This window comes from Zeus faber (genome assembly GCF_960531495.2).
Source record: "Zeus faber genome assembly, chromosome: 6".
Lineage (NCBI taxonomy): Eukaryota > Metazoa > Chordata > Actinopteri > Zeiformes > Zeidae > Zeus > Zeus faber.
In genome coordinates this window covers 36,295,880-36,321,507 of record NC_137201.1, presented here as the reverse complement: position 1 = coordinate 36,321,507, position 25,628 = coordinate 36,295,880, and the positions used below count along the sequence as shown (strand labels likewise).

The 25,628-nt window shown below is 43.8% G+C and overlaps 1 protein-coding gene across 1 annotated transcript; it reads left to right on the top strand.

Moving 5' to 3' along the window:
- Positions 1 to 1,272: 1,272 nt before the first annotated feature.
- On the top strand, positions 1,273 to 25,332 carry nox5 (NADPH oxidase, EF-hand calcium binding domain 5; the record flags this gene model as incomplete). The annotated part of the gene is made up of 16 exons (XM_080001730.1): positions 1,273 to 1,392; positions 1,710 to 1,860; positions 2,268 to 2,478; positions 2,850 to 3,087; positions 3,254 to 3,407; positions 3,715 to 3,887; positions 4,859 to 5,041; positions 15,244 to 15,376; positions 16,037 to 16,176; positions 16,257 to 16,442; positions 16,547 to 16,591; positions 16,823 to 16,956; positions 17,052 to 17,127; positions 19,970 to 20,069; positions 21,283 to 21,449; positions 25,201 to 25,332. 16 exons carry the CDS (start codon positions 1,273 to 1,275, stop codon positions 25,330 to 25,332), a joined length of 2,343 nt encoding a protein of 780 aa, XP_079857856.1.
- Positions 25,333 to 25,628: the final 296 nt, after the last annotated feature.

The following is a 25,628-nucleotide window of genomic DNA, read 5'->3' as shown; positions in this document are numbered from 1 at the left end:
TCAATAACTACCTACAGCTGATTTTTTTATCTGTTTTATTCTATTTCTATGTTTAGTTTCTACTCTAGTTATAGATTAATTATGACTATTATACTATTGTTGTATGGTTCTAATAGATCATTATAACACAAAGTTCTCACTAAAATGACCTGTCCTATGGTGTTCTTACACCATAGGACATGGAGGAGCCCCTTGCCAGCAGACTTGAAAGCTCTGAAAGAGTCTTTATCTGTCACACAACACACCACACATGCTTGCACACACATGTGAAGATGGGGGTGATGTGGTTTCTTGGTGGAGTGGAGCTTCATTTTGCACCAGCTACAAACAGTGAGTGAAAGGCCTGGTTGATGCCAAAATACAAAGGATTTCAGTTATCTAGATGTGAGGAAACCAGTGCATGAATTACTCGTTCTAAATCTGAAAAAGATAGGAATGACATGATTTTGGTCATAACTCTCAGTTGGAAGAAACTGGATTTCACAACTGAGTTGAATTGTTTGTCAAATTTTAGGGCACTGTCAAAAGTTAGTGCAAGCTTTGCAGAATGCGTTCTGATAAAGGAGCTTAGTTGATCCAGGTTCTGGGTAATGATGCTAGTTGAGGTGGTGGGGGGGGCCAAAGAGTTTTATTTCTGTCTTTTCATTAAGTTGGAGGAAATTGTGCACCATCCAGGATTTGATGGACGGTTGTTTATGTATTGAGTGAGAAAACGAAGACCAACCTGGTCATTTGGTCTGAGAGGGATGTCGGCACATGAGTGAAAGGAAATGTTGTCTTTATGAATTATTTTGCCCAGCGGGAGCATGTGAGTTGAGAAAAGAAACGGATCAAAAATTTATCCCCATGTTTTTGATGGCATTTTCACCTGTAAGAAGTCGTTATAAATCTCCTACCCCTCAATGATTCAAAAAATTCAATAATAATCCTTTTGCTACGGAAACCCTGCAATTTCTAGGGGCAGCTATTGGGGACGTGGTCTCCCTGAGATATAAAACAAAGGCTTAAAACTCTGTTTTACACAAAGCCTTTCAAATTTTTTTAAGATATAGTCGTCAAAGAGTTATTGCACTTTAAAATGGGTGTTGTGTAACTTTATATACAGTTTCTAATACGTCACTGATTGTTCCGGGAAGCTGCTGCTTGGTGTGGAGTATTAGGGTGTTAACTTTGACAGCCCTAATATATAGCATAGTAATATAGTTTATAATTCTACTCCCTTGCATGCCCTGCCCTCCGCTTGCCTATAAGGTGCGTTACACTCAGCGGACGATGAGTCTGGACGAGGACACACGCTGGCTGGAGTGGGTCACCAGGCAGTTTGAGAGCATCGCAGGAGACGATAAAGAAATTGACCTTGAAGAATTCAAAACAGCTCTGAAGGTCAAAGAGGTGAGTTATGGAGGTAAATGACACTACTGTAGCAAACTGTGTTTTAGCCATTTACCCTAGCGTTGAACATTTGATATTTTTGTCTCAATGATACAGGAAATATAAACGTATTTAGGGTTGTAATATTTTGGATTTGTTGATTCCATTTGGAAAGAGGGCACTACCATAGCTTTAACAACCATAAAATATAAGTACCTTGACAAAAATGCATGTTGCCATAGTTGTTGGTGGGACACAGATAAATTCAAGGTTTCTCAACATATCGGTTGGATTTTCCAAAACATGAAAAGAGACAATATCTTTGACATGCTGTGCAGTCTTTCTTTGCAGAACGGTTCTTTGCGCTGTTCGACTCAGATGGCAGCAGCTCCATCAGTCTGGATGAGTTGCTCAAAGCTTTGGAACTTCTGATTCACGGGAGTGAGACGGACAAGCTCAAATTCCTGTTTCAAGTCTACGACGTGGACGGTCAGGATGCACTTGTGGAACCAAAGAGATCATTTTACAATTACAGCAAATGTTTAATTCTGCTATTGGATGCAAGAAGCAGCAGAATAACAATGAAATTAGTTGAAACTGAAGGGAAAGCCTCATTAATAAGACAAAGGAATGTGTTTGATTTATTGTTATTATTCCAAATTTCACAAGATTAAAAAAGGTATTTTTGAGCCTTTGTGTCATAAACACATTGCTAAACCACTACCTTCACGGCCCATTTATTTCTCTTTCCTACAATCCCACTTATAGTCTCATTCGGATTATCAATACAATAGTAATATACAAGTTGCTCTTGATTATCAAGGTTGCATTTGTCCCTCTCATTGATGAAGAATTTTTATACCAAACAAAATGAAAATGAATTCTTATGGTTTTAGGAAGTGGTTCTATTGATCCAGATGAGCTCCGCACAGTCCTGAAGTCCTGTCTAAGGGAAAGCGCCATCTCGTTACCAGAAGAGAAGCTGGATGATCTGACCTTGGCTCTGTTCGAGTCTGCTGATAAAGACAACAGCGGCTCCATTACCTTCGAAGAGCTGAAGGCAGAGCTGGAGAACTTCCCCGAAGTCATGGAGAACCTCACCATCAGGTCTAAAGTAGCATGATTTTCAGGACAGTATTCCAGTAAGGTATCTGGTGAGATCTATCTCACCTTTCATCTTAATAAAATCGTATCTTATGACACACTTCAATTCTTGATTGGTAAAAACCTGTAATCAGCACTGACTTATTTCTTCATAATGACCGCTGTCTGGCAATAATGACCTTTGGCACAGCCAACCATTAATTCTAGTCCTTTGCTTCGCTCCACCTACATGCTAATATTAGCTAGAGGTGCCATCTTATGATGCTACATACAAACTACAGTGGATGACTTGAATAATTGAATGTAAAAATGTCTAATTTCACGTGTAATTTCTTGTCTAATATTCTTATCGCTCTTCCCTCTCGCACTGTCAGTGCTGCAAACTGGCTTAAGCCTCCAGATTTGGAGCAGAAGAAGCGTCAGACCCCTCGCTATCTAACCCTGACGTACTGGCAGAACAACAGCCGGAAGCTTCTGTTCCTCTGTGCCTATGCCTGCCTCAGCCTGCTGCTCTTCACGGCAGCCATGTTGCAGAACCGTCATGGTGGAGCCTGGTTCATGGTGGCCAAAGGCTGCGGACAGTGTTTGAATTTTAACTGCACCTTTGTCATGGTGAGGTCCACAGGTCACTGAAGAAGACAAGAGGTGTGTGTGTGTGTGTGTGTGTGTGTGTGTGTGTGTGTGTGTGTGTGTGTGTGTGTGTGTGTGTGTGTGTGTGTGTGTGTGTGTGTGTGTGTGTGTGTGTGTGTTAAATGTGTGTCTGCATGTGCACCGGCAGGTCCTGATGCTGCGGCGCTGCTTCACGTGGCTCAGAGCGACCTGGGTGGTCCGGATTTTGCCACTAGACCAGAACATTCTGCTCCACCAGATCGTCGGCTACGCCATTCTGTGCTACACCGTCATGCACACCATCTCGCACGTCATCAACTTTGGTACAGGTCATCACACAACACACTAATACACTAAGGCAGGTTATAGCGCTATCACACACTGTTAAGAAGCAGAATAACAGGTGAAAAAAATATTATAACCCAGTAAGATAAGATAAAACTATTGATCCCCCTGGGGAAATTCAGGGGTCACAGCAGCAAAAAACTGCAGTCAAGAATGGAAGAAGAAGTAAGATGGAGATAACAATAATATATGTACATCTCCACCACTGTTTATCCTGACACTAAAACTGGTTGTAAGTATAAGAGCTTCTATCCCAGTACGAGCTGTGTAACCTGTGTGTGGCAGTGCGGCTGTCCCAGCACAGCAGCTACAGCGTCTGGGAGTACCTCCTGACCACCAGACCAGGCATTGGTTGGGTGAAGGGAACGGCCTCACTCACAGGAGTCCTGCTGCAACTTCTTATTGGTCTGATGGTTCTCTGCTCCAGCACCTTCGTACGCCGCAGTGGACACTTTGAGGTAACTCATCGTCTTGTGGAGAATTTTCACTTTTAATAAATGCAATAAACTGAATGAGTAACGCGTTATCTTGTTCATCTGGGGGAGAGGAAGCTCATAAAACAGACACTATCACTAAAAAAGGGTGAGCATTTGATAACAAAGGTGGTTAAACCATAATTAGGGCCCTACCAAATTCACAGCCAATTTTGTTTAATTTCACGGACCTAGATTCTTAAAAATAACAGATTCCACTTAATTTCATGGTGATGATTAAATAAAACTTCAAGGCCACACAGAGCTCGTCTCATGTGGCAACGTTTCATCTCATGTTTCATGTTTACATCCAACGGCTCCAAAAGAACAACAAAATTACATTCAATGTTGCCATAGTTAAAACTCACTGAGATGAGTGGAACACGCACTCTACAGGGTTCTCTCTATTAAAATACGTTCATATACATTTGCCAAAAAAAGGCAGATTGGTGCGTGGACCAGACCATGGCTCCTTATCTCTCAGGGAATGAGAACGACAGTTGGACTTGGTGGAAGGACACTGATGCTGACGCCATGTGGAGTCATCACTGTCCTTTTTCTAAAGACTTCCTGCTGCTGATTCCAGCTCAGTCACCATGGAAACACAAACCATAAAGTCTGTGTCACTTGGCTTGGCAGCACTTTGGCACCTTACTTTTTTTTGGGGCAAATTGTCAATTACATGGAATGAGGCAGATTTCACTGTCTGTGGCGAGATTTTCACAGCCGTGAATTTGGTATGGCCTGAATTATAACCATCATGTGTGACAAGCAACCGACGCTGATCTGAATCCAATCTAAATAACAATTTTTTGGTCTCAATCTTCATGATTATAGATTAAAAAAAAATGTTTTTTCTTAAATAAATGTTCAATTTCTCTAAAACCTTAACTAAATAACGAGACTGTAAACTAAAATGTTCTTTAAAACCCTAACATGGACTCTAACCCATCCAGGTCTTCTACTGGTCGCATCTGTCCTATATATGGGTTTGGTCTCTGCTGGTCGTACACTGTGCCAACTTTTGGAAGTGGTTTGTGGTCCCGGGGCTGGTGTTCATCCTGGAGAAGCTCTTAGGACTTGCAGTATCTCACATGGGGGGGCTCTACATTGTGGAAGTCAACCTGCTGCCATCAAAGGTACCAAATGCTAAAGTCTACGCCAGGCTTAAACTTAAACACTAAATATAACTTCAACCCTAACCTGAACATTAAGCCTAATGGTAATTTCAACATAATGCTCAACTAATGCTAACGTTAACTCTAAATCCTTACTCTACACAAGGAATTCCACAGCGCCATGTATTCTTAGGTAGCATAATGTGCTCTATACATTTGTAACAAGATACGGTACAATAAAGTTATAAGATAATACTCTCGGGTGTCTCTCAAAACACTGCAATTTCAATAAACAAAATATATTAACACATTTTCCAAAATTTAACATGGAGTAGCACTATGCTCATATGGGCAGGTGGCACTATGCTGAAGTAAAGTACAAATAGTATAAAGCAAGTGAAAATAACTGCATTGACAACACTTACAGCAATGTGAATAATAATTGTTATAACATAATAGTAATAATGGTAATAATACCAATAATATTAACTTGACTACAGAAATTGTGAAATGTGCATGCGCCCTCTGTGGCTGTTTGTGTGTGTAACAAAAAAAAAAACTGGACAAGATTAGCTTGTCTTTAATGCTCACTGCACACACCACAACACATGTATACACAATGTTTATAATTATTTTTATCATCATATTATCAGCTGTGAATTATCATCAGATCATATTATACTGCCTGCCTTGCCTGCCTGCTAATGTAGTAGTGTTGTAGCAGTAGTGTATTTAATAGTGGAGTAGTGTAGTAGTAATTAGAAGTACATCGTAGAAGCATAATTAGTCTTCTTAGCTTTTCTTATCCCGTTTTAACTTTATTTTATTTATTTATACATTCAATGCTTTTATTATTTATTTTTATTATACTCCTGGAAAGGTTGGGTACCTAATCTCAACAAGAGAGTTGTAGCATTGTGTGAAATGGAATAATAATAAAGTATGTGTGGAATCTGTTTGAGAACTGAAAGATGTATTTCACAGTTTTACATGCACCACTGTGTTGGTGACTGGCCTCGGCCGGGGTTAGAGGTTTATTACAGAGGAATTTGAAAATAAAATACTGTGGGGCTTCCTTCCCACAGTTACAGGTTCAGGGAGGGAGACGGAGTCTTTCTGGCCATGGCTCGCCAACATGGCTTGAATTTTATTGTTCATTTAGGGTGTTTGGCACCCAGGCCACAGTTTATATATATATGAGGATATATTTATATAATTATTTGTAATAGTCCTCTTGGGCATAGGAGGAATAGCGTTCCGCACCTGGGCTGCTCACCAGCCCGTACGCCGATCTCCTCTGTAAGACAGACAAAACATTAAGAAAACTTCCTGCCTTCATTTGGACCAATCAGCGCCATGCGGGCACTGATTGGGCTGTCATCTGCAGCCGGTGCTTGACCACGCCCCTTTGTCCACCACATACCTCCACCGCCCGCCTTAAGCCGGGAAGCCGTCTGGCCAACAGCCAATTCCCCCTCCGGCTCCCCCAGAGTGGGAGAGAAAATCACCCACGACCATGTGCGCCGCTGGCCTGTGGACCACCCGGAAGTTAAAGGGCTGTAGAGCCAGGTACCACCGGGTGATCCGGGTTTTTGTTCTTCATGCGGTGGAGCCACTGCAGCGGGGCGTGGTCCGAACGGAGGGTGAAAGCTCGTCCCAGGAGGTAGTAGCGGAGGGAACCGACTGCCCATTTGATGGCTAGACATTCCTTCTCAACCGTGCTGTACCTCGACTCCCGCTCTGAGAGCTTGCAACTGAGGTACAGCACCGGGCTCGGTCCCCTCAACCTCCTGGGACAGGACTGTGCCCAGCCCGACGCGTCAGTCTGCAGACAGAAAAGGAGAGCGAAGTTAGGGTTAAACAGCACTGGCTTCCCACAGAGAGCTGACTTTACCCTCCTAAACGTCTGCTGGCAAGTCAGTCAAGGAGCTGGTTAGCTCCAAAAAGTTGGGGACAAACCTCCTACAGTAGCCGGCCAGCCCCAAGAACTGCCTCCCCTCCTTCTTGGTCTTAGGTCTTGGCGTGGTTGCGACCGCCGTGGTTTTATCAAGCTGGGGTCGGACCAGGCCTTTGCCTAAGTGGTATCCCAGATACCGTACCTCGCCGTACTACGTCGTCCCACATCACACTTCTTTGGGTTGGCGGTGAGCCCAGCCCACCTCAGGGACTCCAGCACAGCGGCCACATGCTGCCAGGTGTCACTGTGAATAATAACGTCATCTAGGTAGGCCGGTCACGGCGTGCTCCAGAGAGCTCACTCTGGCGAAGACGCATCCCAGCTGGCAGCGGAGATACTCCCGCTCTCGCTCCATTTCACTGAGGCGTTTCCACAGCCCGTGGATGGACTCCAGGGCGCCTTTCACTCGGCGCCCTCCCGGGTCTCTGCTCAGGTGTCACTTGTGGGGGTTCGCTCCCACCCTTCCTTGATTTGGACCAATCAGCGCCAGCACGACGCCCCCGAGCCCCAGCTTGGTGGCTGCGGGAAAAGGGAACTGTGCTGTCGTCTGCGTGTAGTGCTTGACCACGGCCCTTTATCCGCCACAAATACATTTTGAATCATTATTAAATCTTGAATCATCTATCATGCGTTTGGAAATTAAACTGGGGATGATGAATGGCAAGGTTGATGCAAGATGGAACACCAGGAGCCTTGACTCAGTATGGGGTGTTGGGCCTCAGCCACACTTTCAGGTCCACAAAAGACCCCTTATAATGACTTAACTTGAATGGGCTTGTTCGAGATCCTTAAGGTTGGTGCAGATGTATCTGTTGTAAGCTTGAGAGGATGAGCTTCCTAGGAGCTGGATGGCGTGGTGACAGACCATGGTGTGAAGCCGATGAGATGGCACCAATATTAAGATAGTGTCCGGAGTACAGTTGTGGTGGGATGGCAGACTTGATTAGAAGTGACGTTGGAACAAATAACGAGAAGCAATAGTTGCTGTTTTAGTTGTGAAAATGGAATCTTTGAGTCAAAAATTAAGAGAATGCCGATAATGGATGAAACTTAGGAGGGCTTGAAAAGGGTCAAGGTAGCAGTTGAGATGGAACAGAAATATGGTTAGTTTTTCTTTGCTTGAGGGTGAAAATTAGAAAGTTGTGAGTGTTATTGGCAATATCAGAGAGGCTGGGGTGACATGAAGGGTCGAATGAGGAGCATCGGGGAAAACCAAAGTATGCCAAGAGAAACATGCATTCCAGTGTCTTGTCTATGGGCTCTGTTTCACTTTTGTGATCCAATCACCCTGGTGTGGAAGATTTCCTCAAGGCCTCCTCTGAAGCTTATAGGTTCAGAGTATTCGCTGCATAAGCTGGAGTATGTCGGCTAAAAGCCGTGCTTAGAGAAAGGAATGCGCATCTGATCTAGTTTTGTGAGGACAAGGGAGCGTGGTGCCTGGTACTGCCTTGTAGGCACAAACTAAAGAGGAAGGGAGCATGAACAAAAACATTTATTGGTTATAAAAAAGCATATGAAAGCATATGAGTATTGGTTATATAAGTGAAAGTAAATAAAAGCTAATTGGAAGATATCTTTTACACCAGGACGCGTTAACTGTCAGGTCCAGATCCGATCTGACATCATCTGAGATCCGATTGGCCAGACCACATCCGGAGGTGGCCTGGCCTCGCATTAAGATCAGATTTCATAGAAGTGTGGATGGCAATCTGGGGCTGAACCTGCATCAAACACAACTCACAGGTTAGTCACCACCCTTTTGCATGCAGACATGGGTGCACGGAGGTGGGTGTGCTGGTGCTGAAGATGCTCATGTAGAATCGCACGTTGTGGCTCAATTGAATCTTTTCACATCCTGGAGTTGAACACCCAGTCAATGTTTGTAAAGGTCCTGTCTACAATTTTAACCCATCAGTGCTGACTGCACTCTCCAATGTTTGGATGTGTGTGTCGCACTCAATGCTCAGTGGAAGTGCCAATGGAGAGGGAGTGAATGGAGTAACTGGGGAGTCGAGTCAAAATTGAAGTGGAAAATGGAATGATTGCAATATGTCCAGGGAATGAGAACATAATTTGTTGATGATTTTGACAACAGCACTGTTGTCAGTGTGAATATTTAAGGTCTTACGGGATCATTTTTGACCCCAAAAGCAAGCTGCGATGACTATGAGTTAAAGCTCATGAAAGGCAAATGAAGGCGCTGGAGTGTTTTGGTTGATGGATGAAAACCATCTACCACCATCGTACCCTCTGAAACCTAGGAACGGGGCAACATCTGATGATGGGATGAACAGCTGGATGTCTTCAGGTTGAGTGATGATGTCTTTGTAAAATAAGGTGATGCCATTCCAGTTGGAGCGCAAGAGTTGCCAAAGATGAAGTTCCAGTCTGCATGTGTGATAGGTAATAACCATAGGGTGATTGAGTTACGAAAATAAAGTGAACGGATGAGGCTGAAGATGGCATTCATATATGTATCAAAGTATGTATATGTATGTGACGAATAAACCTCTTGAATCTTGAATCTTGGAGGTGAAGGATCACACCTGGGGAATGATACAGATAGCTTAGTTGGATTGAGTAAGGAACCGGCATTTGTTGCATCAAGAAATGATGAGGCGATTGGATAGTAACAGTAATCCCGTGTAATTTTTCCTTTGGCAAGAGTTTGGGGTTAGGGTTAGGTCCTGGAAAACAGGATGTGTTTTTTTGGGGTTTTTTTTACATTTAGAATGTATTGGAAAAGGTCTCTATTTAGAAAATATATAGGCCTATAGTTTACTATTTTAAAACATATTCATTGCATACAACAACTCTCTTAGTACGGCATGTGCCGATGGCACACACTGAAAGCTTATTTTAATTATTATAGGCAATTTGTTAAATTTTATTATTGCATAGGCCTATCTCAAATTTATGACCCTAATCCTAACCACAAATACAATATCCATTTAATCACATTACAGAAAAAAGCATAAACGGACAACTCTGAGTTATGTGCAAGGTCCCTATTCTCAGAGACTGTTTGCTGGCCATATCTTCCTCACCCGCTTAAAATATCTCTATACTGCTGCTTTGTTTCAGCAATACTGGAACCACTCAATTGCAGATGTGTATAGAAAGGTATTTTTGCCCATTTTGATCTTGAATCTAAAAGTAATAAAATCTGTTGAGCTGCCTCTTGTTGTGATTGTCTCTGAAGCGACTAAAGTAGTTGGACAGATATTTGGGGACCTCATTATGAACAATCTTAACTTGATTTGTATGACTCTTTTTAACTGGAAGCCAATCAAGCTGTTGAAATTATGCTGACACAAAATTTGTATGGGAAGGTAACATTAACACAACCCTGATCAACTTGTTTTGGGCAGTCTGGAGTTTATTTTTGATGCGTGGTGGTGTGGTGTACTATTGAACCAGGAGATGGCACTATAGTCAAAGTGACCTTGAACTAATGCTCCAGCTAACGTCTTTAGTGTTGATCTATCCAACAACCCTGATTTTCTCCCCAAAAATTTAGTATTTTGGCAGATTTTAGTGAGGGCTTTTATAGCAATAGCCTCCCCTGATATATGTTTATCAAATGAACATCCTAAATAGTTCAGTGTCCTTTGCTAAAATAACAGTCTCTCCTACCTTTACCTTTATCTCTGGGGTCTTTCCTTGTTTAATTCTTGATCCAAATAAGATGACCTCTGTTTTTTCTAGGTGTAGAGATAGCTTATCGGACAGCCCTGTCCCAACATTTGAAGCTCCTCACTGAAAGACTTTGCATCAACTGCTAACATTTAATTATAATGTTCTGTTTACTTTGAGTGATCATTGACTTTATTATTATATCTACCCTTGCTTGGCCACAGAAGGCTCGCACTGCGCACCAGCAGCCTCTGAGCACTAAAAGAATATGGAATCCCTCTCAGTTTAATAGAATGGTTTTGGAAACGCCGAATGACTTGCCTTAACGAATTTTGCTAGTTTATACAATGAAGAATTGTCAAATGTCATTCTCATCCATGAGGCTGTTCTCAGCAGACAGATCACAGGCAATGAACTTGGCATTTCATATTCTTGCAGAGCCATAGAAACCCTACTGCAGAGCCATGTACTATATTCTATAGTTTATCTGCACGAATAAGACACGGGTAGGTCAAATAACAAAACTGCCTATAAACATACAAAAGTATGACCATTAAAGATGACCTATTATGCTCCTTTTTACACAAGTTTATATAGCTCTCTGAGTTCCCCAAAACATGTTTTGAATTTTTCTGTTGAAAATACGACTCAGATTATGCATTCTAGCCATTCTAACATATCTTCAAATCCATCGTGTTCCTGATGCTCTGTTTAAATGGGAGGAGCCTCCCTCCCGAGGCCCTTAGTTCCATGCACCAATGGGGTTTGAACACTGGCTTCTGGTTTGAGCTTTACTCCAGTTTCCCTCCGTAAACTTTCACTGATTTCATCTTATCAGTTCACCAAAATCTTTTTCTGAACACATTTTCGGCGAGAAATAATCAACCCAGTATCTGAATCTTCATCATTATTACATCTACAAGGCCTCATTTAAAGGTTTGGTACAACTGGTTGCCATGCACCAAGCTTGACAGCGCGCAGGGATTTTTTTTGTTTCATGTAAATGTTGGAAAATAAAATAAATACATCTGCAATAAAAACACCCAATTTTTTTATTGGTTTTGTTTGAAGAAATGCACAGTGGATCGCCTGCCACAGCCTACAGTGTTGTTTTTTTTTGTTGTTTTTTTAAAGAAACACAGCAGAATTATTTTTTTCATTACTTACATTTCTATCATCTGCAGTTTCTTCATCACAGACAGTTGGTATTAATTCCTCTTTATTTTAAAAGATTTGTGCTGGTCTTTACAAGCTCAGGCTTGTTATTCTTTGTGTTATTTCTCCAGCGTTGTGTGGAATGACTCTCAGATGGAGGGTGGTCCAAATTCTACTGTGGTCTCTATGACCTACAATCCCAGGCTCCTCCTGCTAGCATGCTGTAGTGTCCTTGAGCAAGACACTTAACCCCTAATTGCTCCTGATGGCTGCGTCCGTCGGTGTTTGAATAATGGTAAATCGCTTTGGATAAAAGCGTCTGCTAAATGCAATGTAATGTAATGTAATGTAAAAGGGAACAAAAATCTGATTGGCTCATTTCAGGACAAATTTTCTCGGACAGCGCAAAAAAACTGACTGGGTTGTCTTGTTTCACAGTGTGTGTGTTAGTAGGCCCATCAGAGACCCAAACTGATGTGCACAAGCATTGAAAAAGTGAGTTTTCCATAGTAGATCACCATTGAATCAAAAACAGAGCACACCAGGCTGCCTACAAGGGATCGGGTCCAAATCAACCACGGTTAAAGTTACCCATCACATACAGATGAGCACAATCATTTCTCAGTGCAATTAAGACATCAAATGTGAGGGTCACCTATCAACAATCCAGCCTATAACAACATACACATGCATGAGCATTGTAAATACCAACAAAAATTCAGCCCGGCTGCCAAAGAGGCATCTAGTCCTCATCAACACCCATCACATACAATACAGTGCTAAAAGTGAATGATACAATTCATTGGGAATAGCCCTAACCTTAAACCAGAAGGGACCACAGAGGCCTGGGTTCAGCTGCCTTTGCTGTTCCTCCAGAAGCCTATGATGTGGACTGGCAATGATCTGATTTAATCCATGATGTGGTAAAGGGTGTTAGGACTTGAGGACCCCCTTTGGTGAGATTTGACCCAAGTCCCACAAAAAGGAACGATGAGAGGCTGTTTTCACACAACCTATTGCGGATCTTGCTGGTTAATCTTGTCCCTGCCCTCAACGAGTACAACATGTTTAAACAGGCCCAGGGACGTGTGCTGTTCAGCATTCAGTGGGGATTTATCTTCATTTGCATGTTTACTGTAGATCTGCAGCTGCTTCCTCAAGCAATCTTGCATTCTTTAATGACTGGTGGTACAGAAAGTACAACTTAGAGATAACATAAACAACTTGTGGGTACATCCAGCAACCTCTTTGAGACAGTCATGGACTGCCACTTCAGTCCATGACTGTGTTGCAATCACTCCAGTGGTTTTGCCGGTGAGACCTGAAGCCGTAGCAATGCTGATGAGATGTTTCACCAAAAACCTGTCATCTAATCCCACGTGGCGAAACCTCTGTCACAAGCTGTGGTAAATCGACTGTTACCTGTGTCAGTTCTACAATGTCTGAAAATGCATCGTCCCTGTTACACTCACTGACTCAGAACGGATGTGAACCCATAATTGACGACACAAAAGCAACCAGGTAAGAAGTCAACGTCCACGAGGTTTATCAGAAAAAACAGGCAGGGGTAAAAACCAGGAGATCTGTCAGAGAAGGCATACTTATCCAGCAGGGAACAGGCAGAGAATCACAGTCCAGGGTATCAGGCAGAGGTTCGGACGGAAGGCACAGGAAACAGGAAGTAGTCCAAGAAAGCTCAATGTAATGCACGAGACAATGTGGCAGAGAACACAGGGAAGTGGAGTGGTGAAGGGAGTGACAGCTGAGCAAAAGGGAGTGGGCGGCTCTGAAATGTCATGGAGGTCAGTGACATGGCCTGAGGAAATGACCAGATGAAAATAAAATGTGAAAACAAATATAAATACTGGGAGATCAGGGAGGATTCATAACAGTCCACATCTCCTTTCCCTCTCGTATTCTTCTTTCATTAATGGTGAGGCTGATTTTTGAATTGGTCTCTTTAATATTTGAAAAAACTTCCCATTTGCTGTGCAATATGGCCTATAATTTCAGAACACGAGTGATCTTACTTATGTACTGTGCTTACTTTTGTGCCATTGAGCTCCCAGAGCTTCATCAAAGGAGAACGCTTTTCTTGGCCACCATAAAGTCGGACCTGAGAAGAAAGAAACAGTCTTTATTTGTCACGCAACACACCACACGGTGAAATGGATCCTCTGCATTTGACCCATCTTGGCTTGTCCTTCCTCTGGGGGCACAGCCAGGAGCAGTGGGCAGCATACGTGGACGCACCCGGGGACCAAGTCATAAGTGTCCATCACTGGTCAGACGATGATGGGTGCATGTTTTTGGTGGGGGTCCTTACTGACGTGAGGTGGAGGAAACCCCATGTGAGCACGGGGAGAACATGCAAACTCCACACAGAAAAGCTCCTATTTGGGAGATAACCCGCCGGAGAACGGTGCCAACAGCACCCCAGGTGGGAATCGAACCCAGGACCTTCTTGTTCTGAGGCAGCAGTGCAATGCACTGCGCCACCGTGCCACATGGCAAAATCTCCTTTTGCTTGATTGCTAGGGCTTCAATGGCCCTTTTGTGGGCAAGACTATCACAAAGTTTGTAGATTTGTTTTGCACAACCGGTTCTGGGCATGGCTGCGTACATACCTGTTAATGCATTCTTCTGATAAGTGCGTGCCAATTAGCTTTTCAGAAAGCAGAAGGGTTTTTGCGTCTCTGCACACTGTCCATCCCAAGCTTTAACCCTGAACGAATAGCCATGTGTTACGGGTCATTCATTCTTTCCACTGCTGTCACCCCGGGCGTTGGCAGGTTTGTGCTGACAGCAGTCCCAGCAGGTGTATCATCAGTGTTGGTTATGCTAACATTTGTGGTAGAAGACGCCTCTGGCTCTGGTTGCTCTTCAGAGTCAATTGGCTTAGATCAGGGGTCTCAAACTACTGGCCCGGGGCTCACATCCGGCCCGCTACATGGTGATAATATATGGATAAATCTCGACGGCAAATATTTTTTTCAAATCACAATGCACAATTAATCCACACAAATGTACTTAATGTTTTCAAAATATAAAATAGAATTAAATAGAACATAAGAGAGAAATTTCTAACACGGATACGAGGCAATTCAGCAATGTGCGGGAGAAAAAAACAAAAAAATCAAACAGGTGGGTTTTCCCTTGATGTGTCATGGTTATCGCCACCTGATGCTAGCGACCTTTAGGGAATCCCCCCCAGTTCGTCGACTGGTTTGTTTTACTGTTTGCAGAGCTACCTAGCCTGCTAACCAACTCTATGGCTTTAAAATCACATATTTTCCATAATTTTATGAAAATCTTATCAAATTATTTCATTTGTTATATCCTAGTAGGCTATCTAAACCCACCTCTCCACCTCCTGCGGAACCTCACCTCACAAAAAGCATCTGCTTGATCGACTAATATTTTGTTTTATATATTTTGTGTTCTTCAAAAAGGGAATTATTTTGTCAATTTGTAGGTCACTCATCTGGTCATCAAGCGTCCACAGTTTTTCCACTTTAAACCTGGAGATTATGTCTACATCAACATACCGGACATCGCCAAGTACGAGTGGCACCCGTTCACTATCAGCAGTGCCCCCGAGCAGTCAGGTAAATGTCATAGCAAAATGTCATCATGAGCAAGACAAGAAAATTGGACATTTTAGGTCGGCCTGTTAAAAATGATCCTTTCATTGACATAAAAGACCTAAATTGAAGTCTCGAATGATTTGATTGACAGGCATGGTGTTTTTAAAAACATTTTGCTGAATCCATAAAAAATGACTGAACATGGTGTCTAGATGATGTTACGTTAAAAAGATTAATATTTATTTTTAACACATTTCGAAGTGGAGAAATTACTTTCAAAAAGCAATTAAAAGTGAATTGTTAAAATTTTTGAAAACTATGCTGTAACTATACAAAAACAATTAAAATAAATATTTTTCACAAAACATAATTTTAAGTTTGATTTTTGCAAGTTTGATTTCTTGTGATTTGCAAGCACGTCATTTATCAGCAGCTCCATGAATCTAATAAAATGTTTCTCTGCAGTGAAGTCATTGATTATAAACTGGCTTATTAGAATTGCCCATATGATAAAATTCACTTTTTTACAAAATCATACAAAATGTTGCATCTTAAAGGAGAAATAAAATGATTATTTGTCTCTAAAAACAATATTTTGTTTCACATTTTTCCAAATCGCTCACTGGCCCTTAGGATTTTCTTGTCGAAAAATATTTGAAAGGTATTGGCTGTATTTTCCAGATACTCTGTGGCTGCATATTCGTTCCATGGGCCAATGGACCAACCGCCTGTTTGAATACATCCGGCAGCCTGAGACCCAGGCAGAAAGCCCCAAGAGGCTTGCACACAGCCTCAGAAACAGGCGGCAAATGAAGACTCAGGTCTGAACGAAAGAAAATTCAGACACATACTTGGTCATCTTCTCCCTGATTAATCAGTTGTATTCGAAATGTTCTTTCAGGAGGAGTTGTACAGGTCAACCATCTCCAATGGATTAGTTGCCTCCAATGAGGATGACACCATCGAACTGACTATGTACCGTCAAAATGGTCTCAACTCAGGTGCAATCCAGGTTCTGAGATCTCAGAGCACAACGGCGGATCCTCTGGGCCAGGCTGAGAGAGGAGAGGGACCCCCACTGAGAGAAGTACGCGCTGACAAGTTCACATCCCTCTCCAAGCCTCATCTCTATGGAGAAGTGCAAACATTAGGCCACACCCCTCAGGGAAATCTATCTCATCTCAATTTCAGATTTCTGCAAAATTAGGTGAGAGCCCCAGATTCTGCAACTTTAAGGTAAGTTGAAGCGTGAACGTCATTTGAACACTTACCTGTATCTCTTTGCTTTCTGCTCCTGGTGATGCTGTCTTTGCAGAGATGGTGACAGAGTTTTACCTCAATGTGTCAAATTAGTTGAATTATTTTTCATATATACATCGTATCTGAAGTCAACTGAACATACAGTGTATTGAAATTGGAATTAATATTGAAATGCTTGGTATTTATTGAGTCTAAGTGTTGTGTCAGTGTTATGTAGATGGACCGTATGGGACTCCCACCAGGCAGATCTTTGCTTCTGAACATGCAGTCCTGATTGGTGCAGGAATCGGAATAACGCCTTTTGCTTCTATTCTTCAAAGCATCATGTACCGGTACAACATGTTCAACATGCACCCTGCATTGCCCAGTTGTTAGAAGAAGCGGTCAGTTCCTCCAACTGAAATGATGTTGTGTTTGACTTTTGAAGGTATCGCAGGAGGAAGCAGAACTGTCCCAACTGTAACTATTCCTGGTGTGAAAACATCAAAGACAGTGAGATGAAATTACGGAAAGTATGATTACACTCTTCACGTTATATTGTAAAGAGTAACTACAGACTGACATTACTGAGACATTGTGATTTTATTTACATGGCAAAGGGTAAATTACTATTGACTATTGGCTACTGTGGATGCCTATTTTGCAAAAAAAAACAAACAAAAAAAAAACCTCTTCCTGTCCTGACAGAACACCCATAGATAAAGGACCAATATACCCAGTAGAAAAATACTGAGAGAAAAGAACCAAAGTGAGAATATACCCATAGAAATGTCCATCCATTTTTCAAATGCTTATCCGGGCCCTGGTGGCAGAGGGCCCAGACGTCCTCCTAGTTGATTCCGGGGCATTCCCAGTCCAGTGGAGAGAGCCCCTCTCCTAGACCCTTTTTCCTGGCTGGGCATAGCAACTGGAGCGTCATTTCCCATACAGGTCCATTCGAAATATGTATTTAGTGAAAATATCCTCATGTTGTTAAGGATGGGGTCAAGTGAACCCAAACACTGGACACACACAGTTTTAGGAGTTTGTACAGGGGTTTAATGTGTAGAGACAGAGAATCAGGAACAGGCAACAGAAGGGGGATCAGGACAGGCAGGGACTCGTGACGGGGAAGGCAGAGACTCAGGAACCAGGAACCGACAGGGAATCGGGGCCCAGGGGCCGGCAGGGAATCAGGAACTGAGAGTTTGGCACACGCACACGCAACAACCCGACACTGACAGAGTGAATTGGACCAGGTTAAATACAAAAGGAGTGACGAGGAAAGTGGAGACAGGTGGTGCGATTACTAACTGTGGACAGGTGTGCAGTGACAGGGATGTGATGCCAGACAGACAGAGGGAGCTAGAGAGGGGCATAGGGACCTATAGACAGACAGAGGGAGCTAGAGGGAGACAGACAGATAGACCTAGAGCAGACAGAGGGAGCCAGAGCGGGACAAAGGGAGCCAGAGAAAGACAGACAGGGAATTAAGGCAGGGCAGGATCCTGACAGTACCCCCTGCCCAAAGGGACGGCTCCTAGAGGTCCCAATAGGACGAGCAGGACGGGGAAACTGGGGGGAATTGCCTGAGCAGCGCGAGTGGAGGGGGCCTGAAGGTGGGCAAAAAGGAGTAGGCGCCCCTCAGGCCCACCGCCGGGGAGCTAGAACCCTGCCCAGGCCAACAGGGCAGGTAGGGGGAGGGGGAGGGCCTTCTGGAGGGTTTACCAGGGTGCCGGGAGCTGGACCACTTGGGGGTTCGACCCTGGCCTTAGGGCAGATGAGCTAGGCAGCTCCGGAGGGCTACCAGGGGGCCGGGACCAGAAGCCGGACCGCTCGCGGGATCAACACGCACTCAGGGCAGGAACGACAGCCGACAGCTCGGGAGCAGGAATGGGCTGCACCTCAGGAGAGGCGGCCAACGACTCGAGGACTGGAACGGGCTGCACCTCATGAGAGGCGGCCGACGACTCAGGGACTGGAACAGGCTGGACCTCGGGATAGGCGGCCGGCGGCTCGGGGACTGTAATGTTAGACTCTGGAGAAAGGGGAGGTGGAGATGTCCTGTCCCCAGGAGACCGCAAGTAGCCAAACGAAAGCGGGCTCCTCCCCTTCCAACACTTCCTTCGACAATCCAAAGTCCTGGCAGCAGAGAGGCAAGGGGGGCAGCAGATACACGGGGGTGCTGGGCAATGAAGAAACGGGGTGCTGGGCAACAGAGACTGGGAGCGTCGGGCCGGAGACTGGTGAGCGCCAGGCCGCGTGAATCGTGGTTGGCCTCGGGGATCCTTGGGACTTTGTCCTTTCCAGGGGGGATTTCTGAGGGTCCCAAGAAAAAAAACCACAATGCACGACCCCCAGAAGGGGGACTGCTCGGGATCCTCAGGGCCAGGAACGGGGCATGCGAGTACTGGCCCAGTCGGCTCGGGCCTGGGGGCTCGGCTCCAGGGTCGCAACCCCACATCTGATTGCCGGGAGTGGGGGCGGGGGGCGAGCAGTCCGGGGTTCCTGGAGGGGACATCCAGGCCGGGAAGCATGCTGGCCCTGGGTGAGGAACCCCATGAATGACATAAAAACAGGGTCTGTTGGGTTCATGTTTGGTCAAAACGTACTGTTAAGGATGTGGTCAAGTAAACCTAAACGCTGGACACACACGGTTTTATGAGTTTGTACAGGTGTTTAATGTGTCGACAGGTAGGGAGTCAGGAACAGGCAACAAAAGGGGGATCAGGTCAGGCAGGGACTGGTGACTCGTGACATTCCCTGAAAGGGAATCGGGGCCCAGGGTCTGGCAGGGAATCAGGAATCAGGAACAGGGAGGAGAGGAGCCAGCGGAAAATCCAGAACTGAGAGTTCAGGGCACACACCCAGGGAAACGTACAGGAACATAAACGTTAACACATGCGACAACACATGCAACGATCCGATACCGACAGAGTGAATGGGACCAGGTAAAATACAAAAGCAGTCATCAAGGCAGGGCAGGATCCTGACACACGTGGAGTTTACTAAACAAATAAATACATTTTTCCCCACATCAAATTAAGCCTCACTTTTGCAAAGAAACTATTATCATTCCAGCAGGAAAACAAATATCACGCCCAGGAATAGACTTCATTCAGTTAATTTCAAAATTGATATGATTAATGATGATCTGTTTGAGTCTGGAAGCTGTAAAAAGAAAGTGGCTGTATTAAGGATTTAGTGCAATAAAAATGTAATTAAAAAAGTATTTTGTCTCTAATTCTATCAATACAACTAGCCAGTCTTCAGAGTTGCAATTCAAATTTGCATTGTCTATTTATGTGGAATGCAATTCTTCTAAAATATTCCTTTTTTTATTTTTTCATGCACTTGACCCAATACAACTTGCAGGTGGATTTCATCTGGATCAACAGAGACCAGAAATCCTTTGAATGGTTCGTCAGCTTGCTGACAAAACTGGAGATGGATCAAGCAGATGAGGAACCAGAAGGTAAGACATGCAGTTAGATGGTCAGGCAGACAGGCGGCCAGACACACAAACAGGCAGACAGACAGGCAGACAGACAGGCACACGTACAGGCGGACAGACAGGCAGGCAGGCAGACTGACAGAGAGACAGACAGGCACATGTACAGGTGGACGGACAGACAGGCAGACAGGCGGACAGACAGACAGACAGACAGGCATGCAGGCAGGCAGACAGGCACACGTACAGGCGGACAGACAGGCAGGCAGACAGACAGATAGACAGGCAGGCAGGCAGGCAGGCAGACAGACAGACAGACAGACAGGCAGCCACACAGGCAGACAGGCAGGCAAACAGGCCGGCAAACAGGTAGGTAGGTGGGCTGAAAGGATATTTCAAAGGAAATATCAGATTACAATTTTCTGATTTGCTTGGTTAACCTGCAGATGCTCGGACAGAATAATTTCATGCCCATTTCAGCAACAATGTGAAATACTCTCTGTTTATCCAGCTCCTAAAATGCATTTGTATTGGACATGCTTCCGACCTACTTGTTGTGAATCTGCAAATTCATCCTCCACTTTTTCATTTGAGGATTAAGTCACAAATGGATATTACAGTAGAAGTAAAAATGAGTCATTAGATTGTGTCATTAGAATGCCTCAGTGTAACCCTAAGTAATCCAAAACATCTTGATTCATACTTCATATAATTATTTACATTTACATTTACATTTAGTCATTTAGCAGACGCTTTTATCCAAAGCGACTTACAAGGGAGAATAACATTCAAGCTACATTGCGACAGAGATTAGTGTAACAACAACATTAGTGTAACAATAAATACTGCAAGGTGGTGCTAAGTAGTTGTAGGTTAGGACAGGAGGTACTCACTGAAGAGCTGGGTCTTCAAGTGCTTCTTAAAGACAAAGAGGGAGGTCCCTGCTCTGGTCATTTTTGGCTGCTCGTTCCACCAACGTGGAACTACAAATGAGAATAGCCTGGATTGCCGTGGCTGTATGACCGGCAGAGCCAGGCGACGCTCATTTGATGAGCGCAGCATCCGGGGGGCAACATGTGCTCTTACAAGAGCATTTAAGTAGGCGTTATCAAAATGTAGTAGCTACTTTAATAAATTTAGCTACATAACTTGACATGTAATCTCTTAATCCCCAGACCTGTAGACAGACCATAGATCAATGGATTCTTTAAAACTTCCTACTCTGGTTGTGTTGAAGGTCGCTTCTTGGAGATGCACATGTACATGACTTCTGCTCTGAGTAAGAATGACATGAAGGCCATCGGCCTGCAGATGGCACTAGACCTGCTGGCGAAGAAGGAGAAGAGAGACTCAATCACTGGTCTGCGGACCCGAACTCAGCCTGGACGACCGGAGTGGGCCAAAGTGAGAAACATATTTTCAATACGGAGGTTGAACAATACAAAATTAGTTAAGAAGGCTGTTTGTTGTAATTAGAGCTTTGACTATTCATTTATGAGAGAAAAAAATTATATATTAAAGGCATACTGTACCGGTTTTTGCCCAATTTCTAATATCTTAGAATGCCATCTTCAGTGTACAAGCTTTATTGTCTAATTTTAAGACTGCTCAAAGCTATTTTCCAACAAATAATCAAATTGCTCAAACTTATTGTGCACCGCTAAAGGTGGTATAACAAGGCTATCTATCTGAGAGGCAAAACATCACTCCATCCTACAGTTGTTGAATAAAAGGAAGGGCAGAATTTGGAGGAGAGAGAGGATGGAAGACAGCCTGCATGGAGAGAGTCGGAGGTAAATCCTAAATAGTGAAATACTTAATATTCTAATATATTAAATTTCACATCTGAATAATTAAATTTGCACATCAGAATAAAAAAAACGAAAGTTGCACATCACATGTTAAAAACAGTCACTAAACGGAACAATGGAAAAGCGTTTGCAGAACCTGGCAGTTCTGTACTGGATGCTGCGGTATTTTGCCAGAGGGCAGAAGGGCAAACAATCCGTGATAGGGATGGGTGGGGTCCCTGGCAATGTTGGTGGCCTTAGTCAAGCAGCATTTGTGTGATATGTCCTGAATGGATGGGAGTGAAGTCCCAATGATCTTCTCAACGATCCTTACCACTCACTGCAGGGACCTCCCGTCCAGGGCATTGCAGTCTCCATACCAGATGGACATACGGCTTGTCTGTACATTTTCCATGGTGCCTCTGTAGAATGTGGTGAGGACGGGAGGGGGAGGGGTGCTCTCCTCATCCCTTGCAGGAAGTGCAAGCGCTGCTCGGCTCTCTTGGCTAGAGATGCGGTGATTAGGGTCCAGGTCAGGTTGTCCGTGATGTACACCCCAGGAACTTTGTGCTCTTGAGTGACTCCACTATTGTGCCGTTGATGTAGGTTGGAGTGTGATTGAGACGGTTCCTCCTGAAGTCAACAGTAATCTCTTGTTTTGTCAACATTCATGGACAGATTGTTGGTGTTGCACCAGTCCACTAGTTGTTTAATATCCTCCCTGTAAGCCAGGATGAGGCCAACTACCATTGTGTCATCCGCATACTTTATGATGTGGTACATGCTGAACTTGGCACAACAGTTGTGGGTCATCAGGGTAAACAGCAGTGGACTCAGGACAGAGTCCTGTGGGGAATCAGTGCTTAGTGAGATGGTGTTGGAGGTATTGTTTCCAACATGTACTGACTGGGGTCTGTCTGAGAGAAAGTCCAAAAGCTAGTTACAAAGGGAGGTGCTCAGGCACAGTGGACGTAGTTTGCTTAAAAAGTCCTGGGGTATGATTGTATTAAAAGCTGAACTGAAGCCTGTGAACAGCATTCACACATGGGTGTTATTTTCATCCAAAGGCTCGGATGGAGTGTACAGTGATATGGCATTTTCAGTGGAGCGGTTAGGGCGGTATGCAAACTGGAATGGGTCTAGTCTAGGGCGGAGTCTGGATATTATGTGGTCCTTGATCAGCCTCTCAAAGCATGTCATCATGATGGGAGTGAGTGCACCGGCGCTATTTTTTTGGCATTGGTGTAATGCTGACAGTTTTATGTATGACCGTATGTATATGTATGTGACAAATAATCTCTTGAATCTTTAATCTTGAAGCATGGTGGGATGACAGCCTAGCTCAGAGAGATGTTAAAAATGTCTATGAGGACATTGCCAGTTGGTCACTACATTCTGTGAGCACACGACCTAGTAGTATATTGTCAGAACCTGCAGCTTTCTGTCAGTTGACTCACCTCAGGGTCCATCGGACATCAGCTGGGTCAAGACTAAGTACCTTGCCATCGTAATGAGGGGTGGCTTTCCTTGACATTTTGTGAAAACCTGCCATTGCCTGTCTGGAGAGAAATGGGTTAAGAACACTGTAACATTCCTAGGGCTGCATGAACGAAACTCGTATAGAACTCTAATATTAAAAAAGAAATTGCTCTTCCAATGCTGAAATTGCCATTCAATTGTGTTTTTATTTTTAGAAATAAATAATTGTTTAAAAATGTTTTGGCTAACATTAGCGAATTAATTCACATGTGATGAGAAATAAAGTTCATCATAAGTTGATCCAGTTTGTCGCACAGTCAATGCACATGAGAGAGAAATAATCCAGTCACTGTGCAAAGTCCACGTGGGCGGAGACGCACGACGCACCAAGCGTCTCCCTCTCCTCCTATTTCACTGTGTGTACAAGAGAAAGTGCGTCTTTGACCACAAGGTCCAGTAATTCTACTGATGGAGTGATGAAAGTGGAAAATAACCCTGACCATCATCAATGGAATGTCCTTTGATGCAGAGGTTCCCAACCACCGGCCCGCGGACTGTGCCAGGCTACTTGGGGGTATTTGCCAGCGGGCCATGAGAACGGGGGCAGGATTTTTTGAGGAGCGATCTGCGATCTGCTACGCAGCAGCAGGAAACGGGGTAAATAAAATACATGAAGAGTTTTTATTTGCATTGTTTGAAGAAAAGATGGAAGCTGCGGAACAGTGCCGAACCTGCATAACCCCCCCCCCCCCCCCATTTATTTGAGCATCATAAATTTGAATATATTCGAATATAAAAAATAATAATGCATACAAATTTGAATGTGATTATAGAGGAATATCTGCAACAGTTGTTATTAGTGAAAATACACAAACCACCAGCCCAAGACTTAGCGCTGACAGTGCAGCTCCGCTCAGAAGGTTGTTAGCCGCTTCACACGAATGGCGTTATCAGGATTGGTCGACCGCTTCAACCATGTCTCTGTGAAGATCAGAGCGCAGCAGTTTCTCGTCTCATGCTTGGTTTTCAAGTCCGGTCTCAGGTCGTCCAATTCCTTTTCCAAGGATTGCACGTTAGCAAACAAATATAAGGGAGCCGTGTTCTGCAGGAGTTAGCCTTAAGCCTAGCTCTGATCCACCCCTCAAGCGCTTTGCTTCTGTTTTCTCTCATGCACCTTTCGTCTCCTCCATTTGCGGGAAAGCTAGTCGCAAACTCTGCTGCTGCGTCGGCCGCTGGGTCCGGCAAGTCCGAGATCACATAGAGTATACGGATCAACTTTGCTAAAGTACTGGATTACGTAGTTCTGGTACGGTCTGGCGATCGCAAACTAATTGAACTTTGCTACATTGGTCAGTATTTAATTCTCATTACTACCTACATTTTTGCACAGTTTGCCCTTTTATAATTTCACTGCTCCATACTTGTACAATGGATGGAACAATGCATTTAGAGAACAAGATCATGTATTGGTGCTGTTCTATGGCATTCAGCAGACAACCATAGTAACCATGAAGATTAAAATGAAAATACAAAATACAACATTTAAAATACAAATTCAAGTGGAAGGAGGTAAAAACAGAGAGTAACACAACCCAAAGAATACAAAATCATAAAGGGATGAAAGCTGTGCAGTCAAACAAACAACACTGATCAAAACAATGTGCACAGTATGCCTTTAATATTTTCTTTTCTCTATATAGAATATCTATTTTCAGATTAAGGTTCAGTCTGAAGTATGTTCTGGAGAAATTAATTTGATCTGGAACCAATTGTTTGAGTGGCAGCTTTGCTCCAAGTTAGTTGTTAAACACTGTCTGTTGAACTGGTTGGAAGCAGAGTGTCTGTTGGCTGACGCTTGTCTCCTCTGGGAGTGTCTTCCATGCCAGGTCTTCCAGAAAGTGTCTGAGGAGAAGAAAGGAAAAGTCCACGTGTTTTATTGCGGATCTCCGGCTCTGGCTAAAATAATCAAAGCACAATGTGAACGCTTTGGCTTTCACTTCTACAAGGAAAACTTCTGAACAGCTCTGTGTGTGTGTGTGTGTATGTGAGTGTTTATATGTGTGTGCAATAGCGGACCATGCATTTCAGACCCAGGACTTCAGTGGGCGTGTCCCGCAGAAAAACATCTAAAAATCACACGATCATATCACCATAATGTCTTCACATCATCAAGCCACCATTCCAACAGCAGGAGCAAAATGTATAATTTTATAACAGGTTGATGTGCATTATGTATGTTAACACTTTTGTTTTAAAGCACGTTGTAACATTAAAAAAGTTCTTTACAGATTAAGATGTATTATTATAACATCTA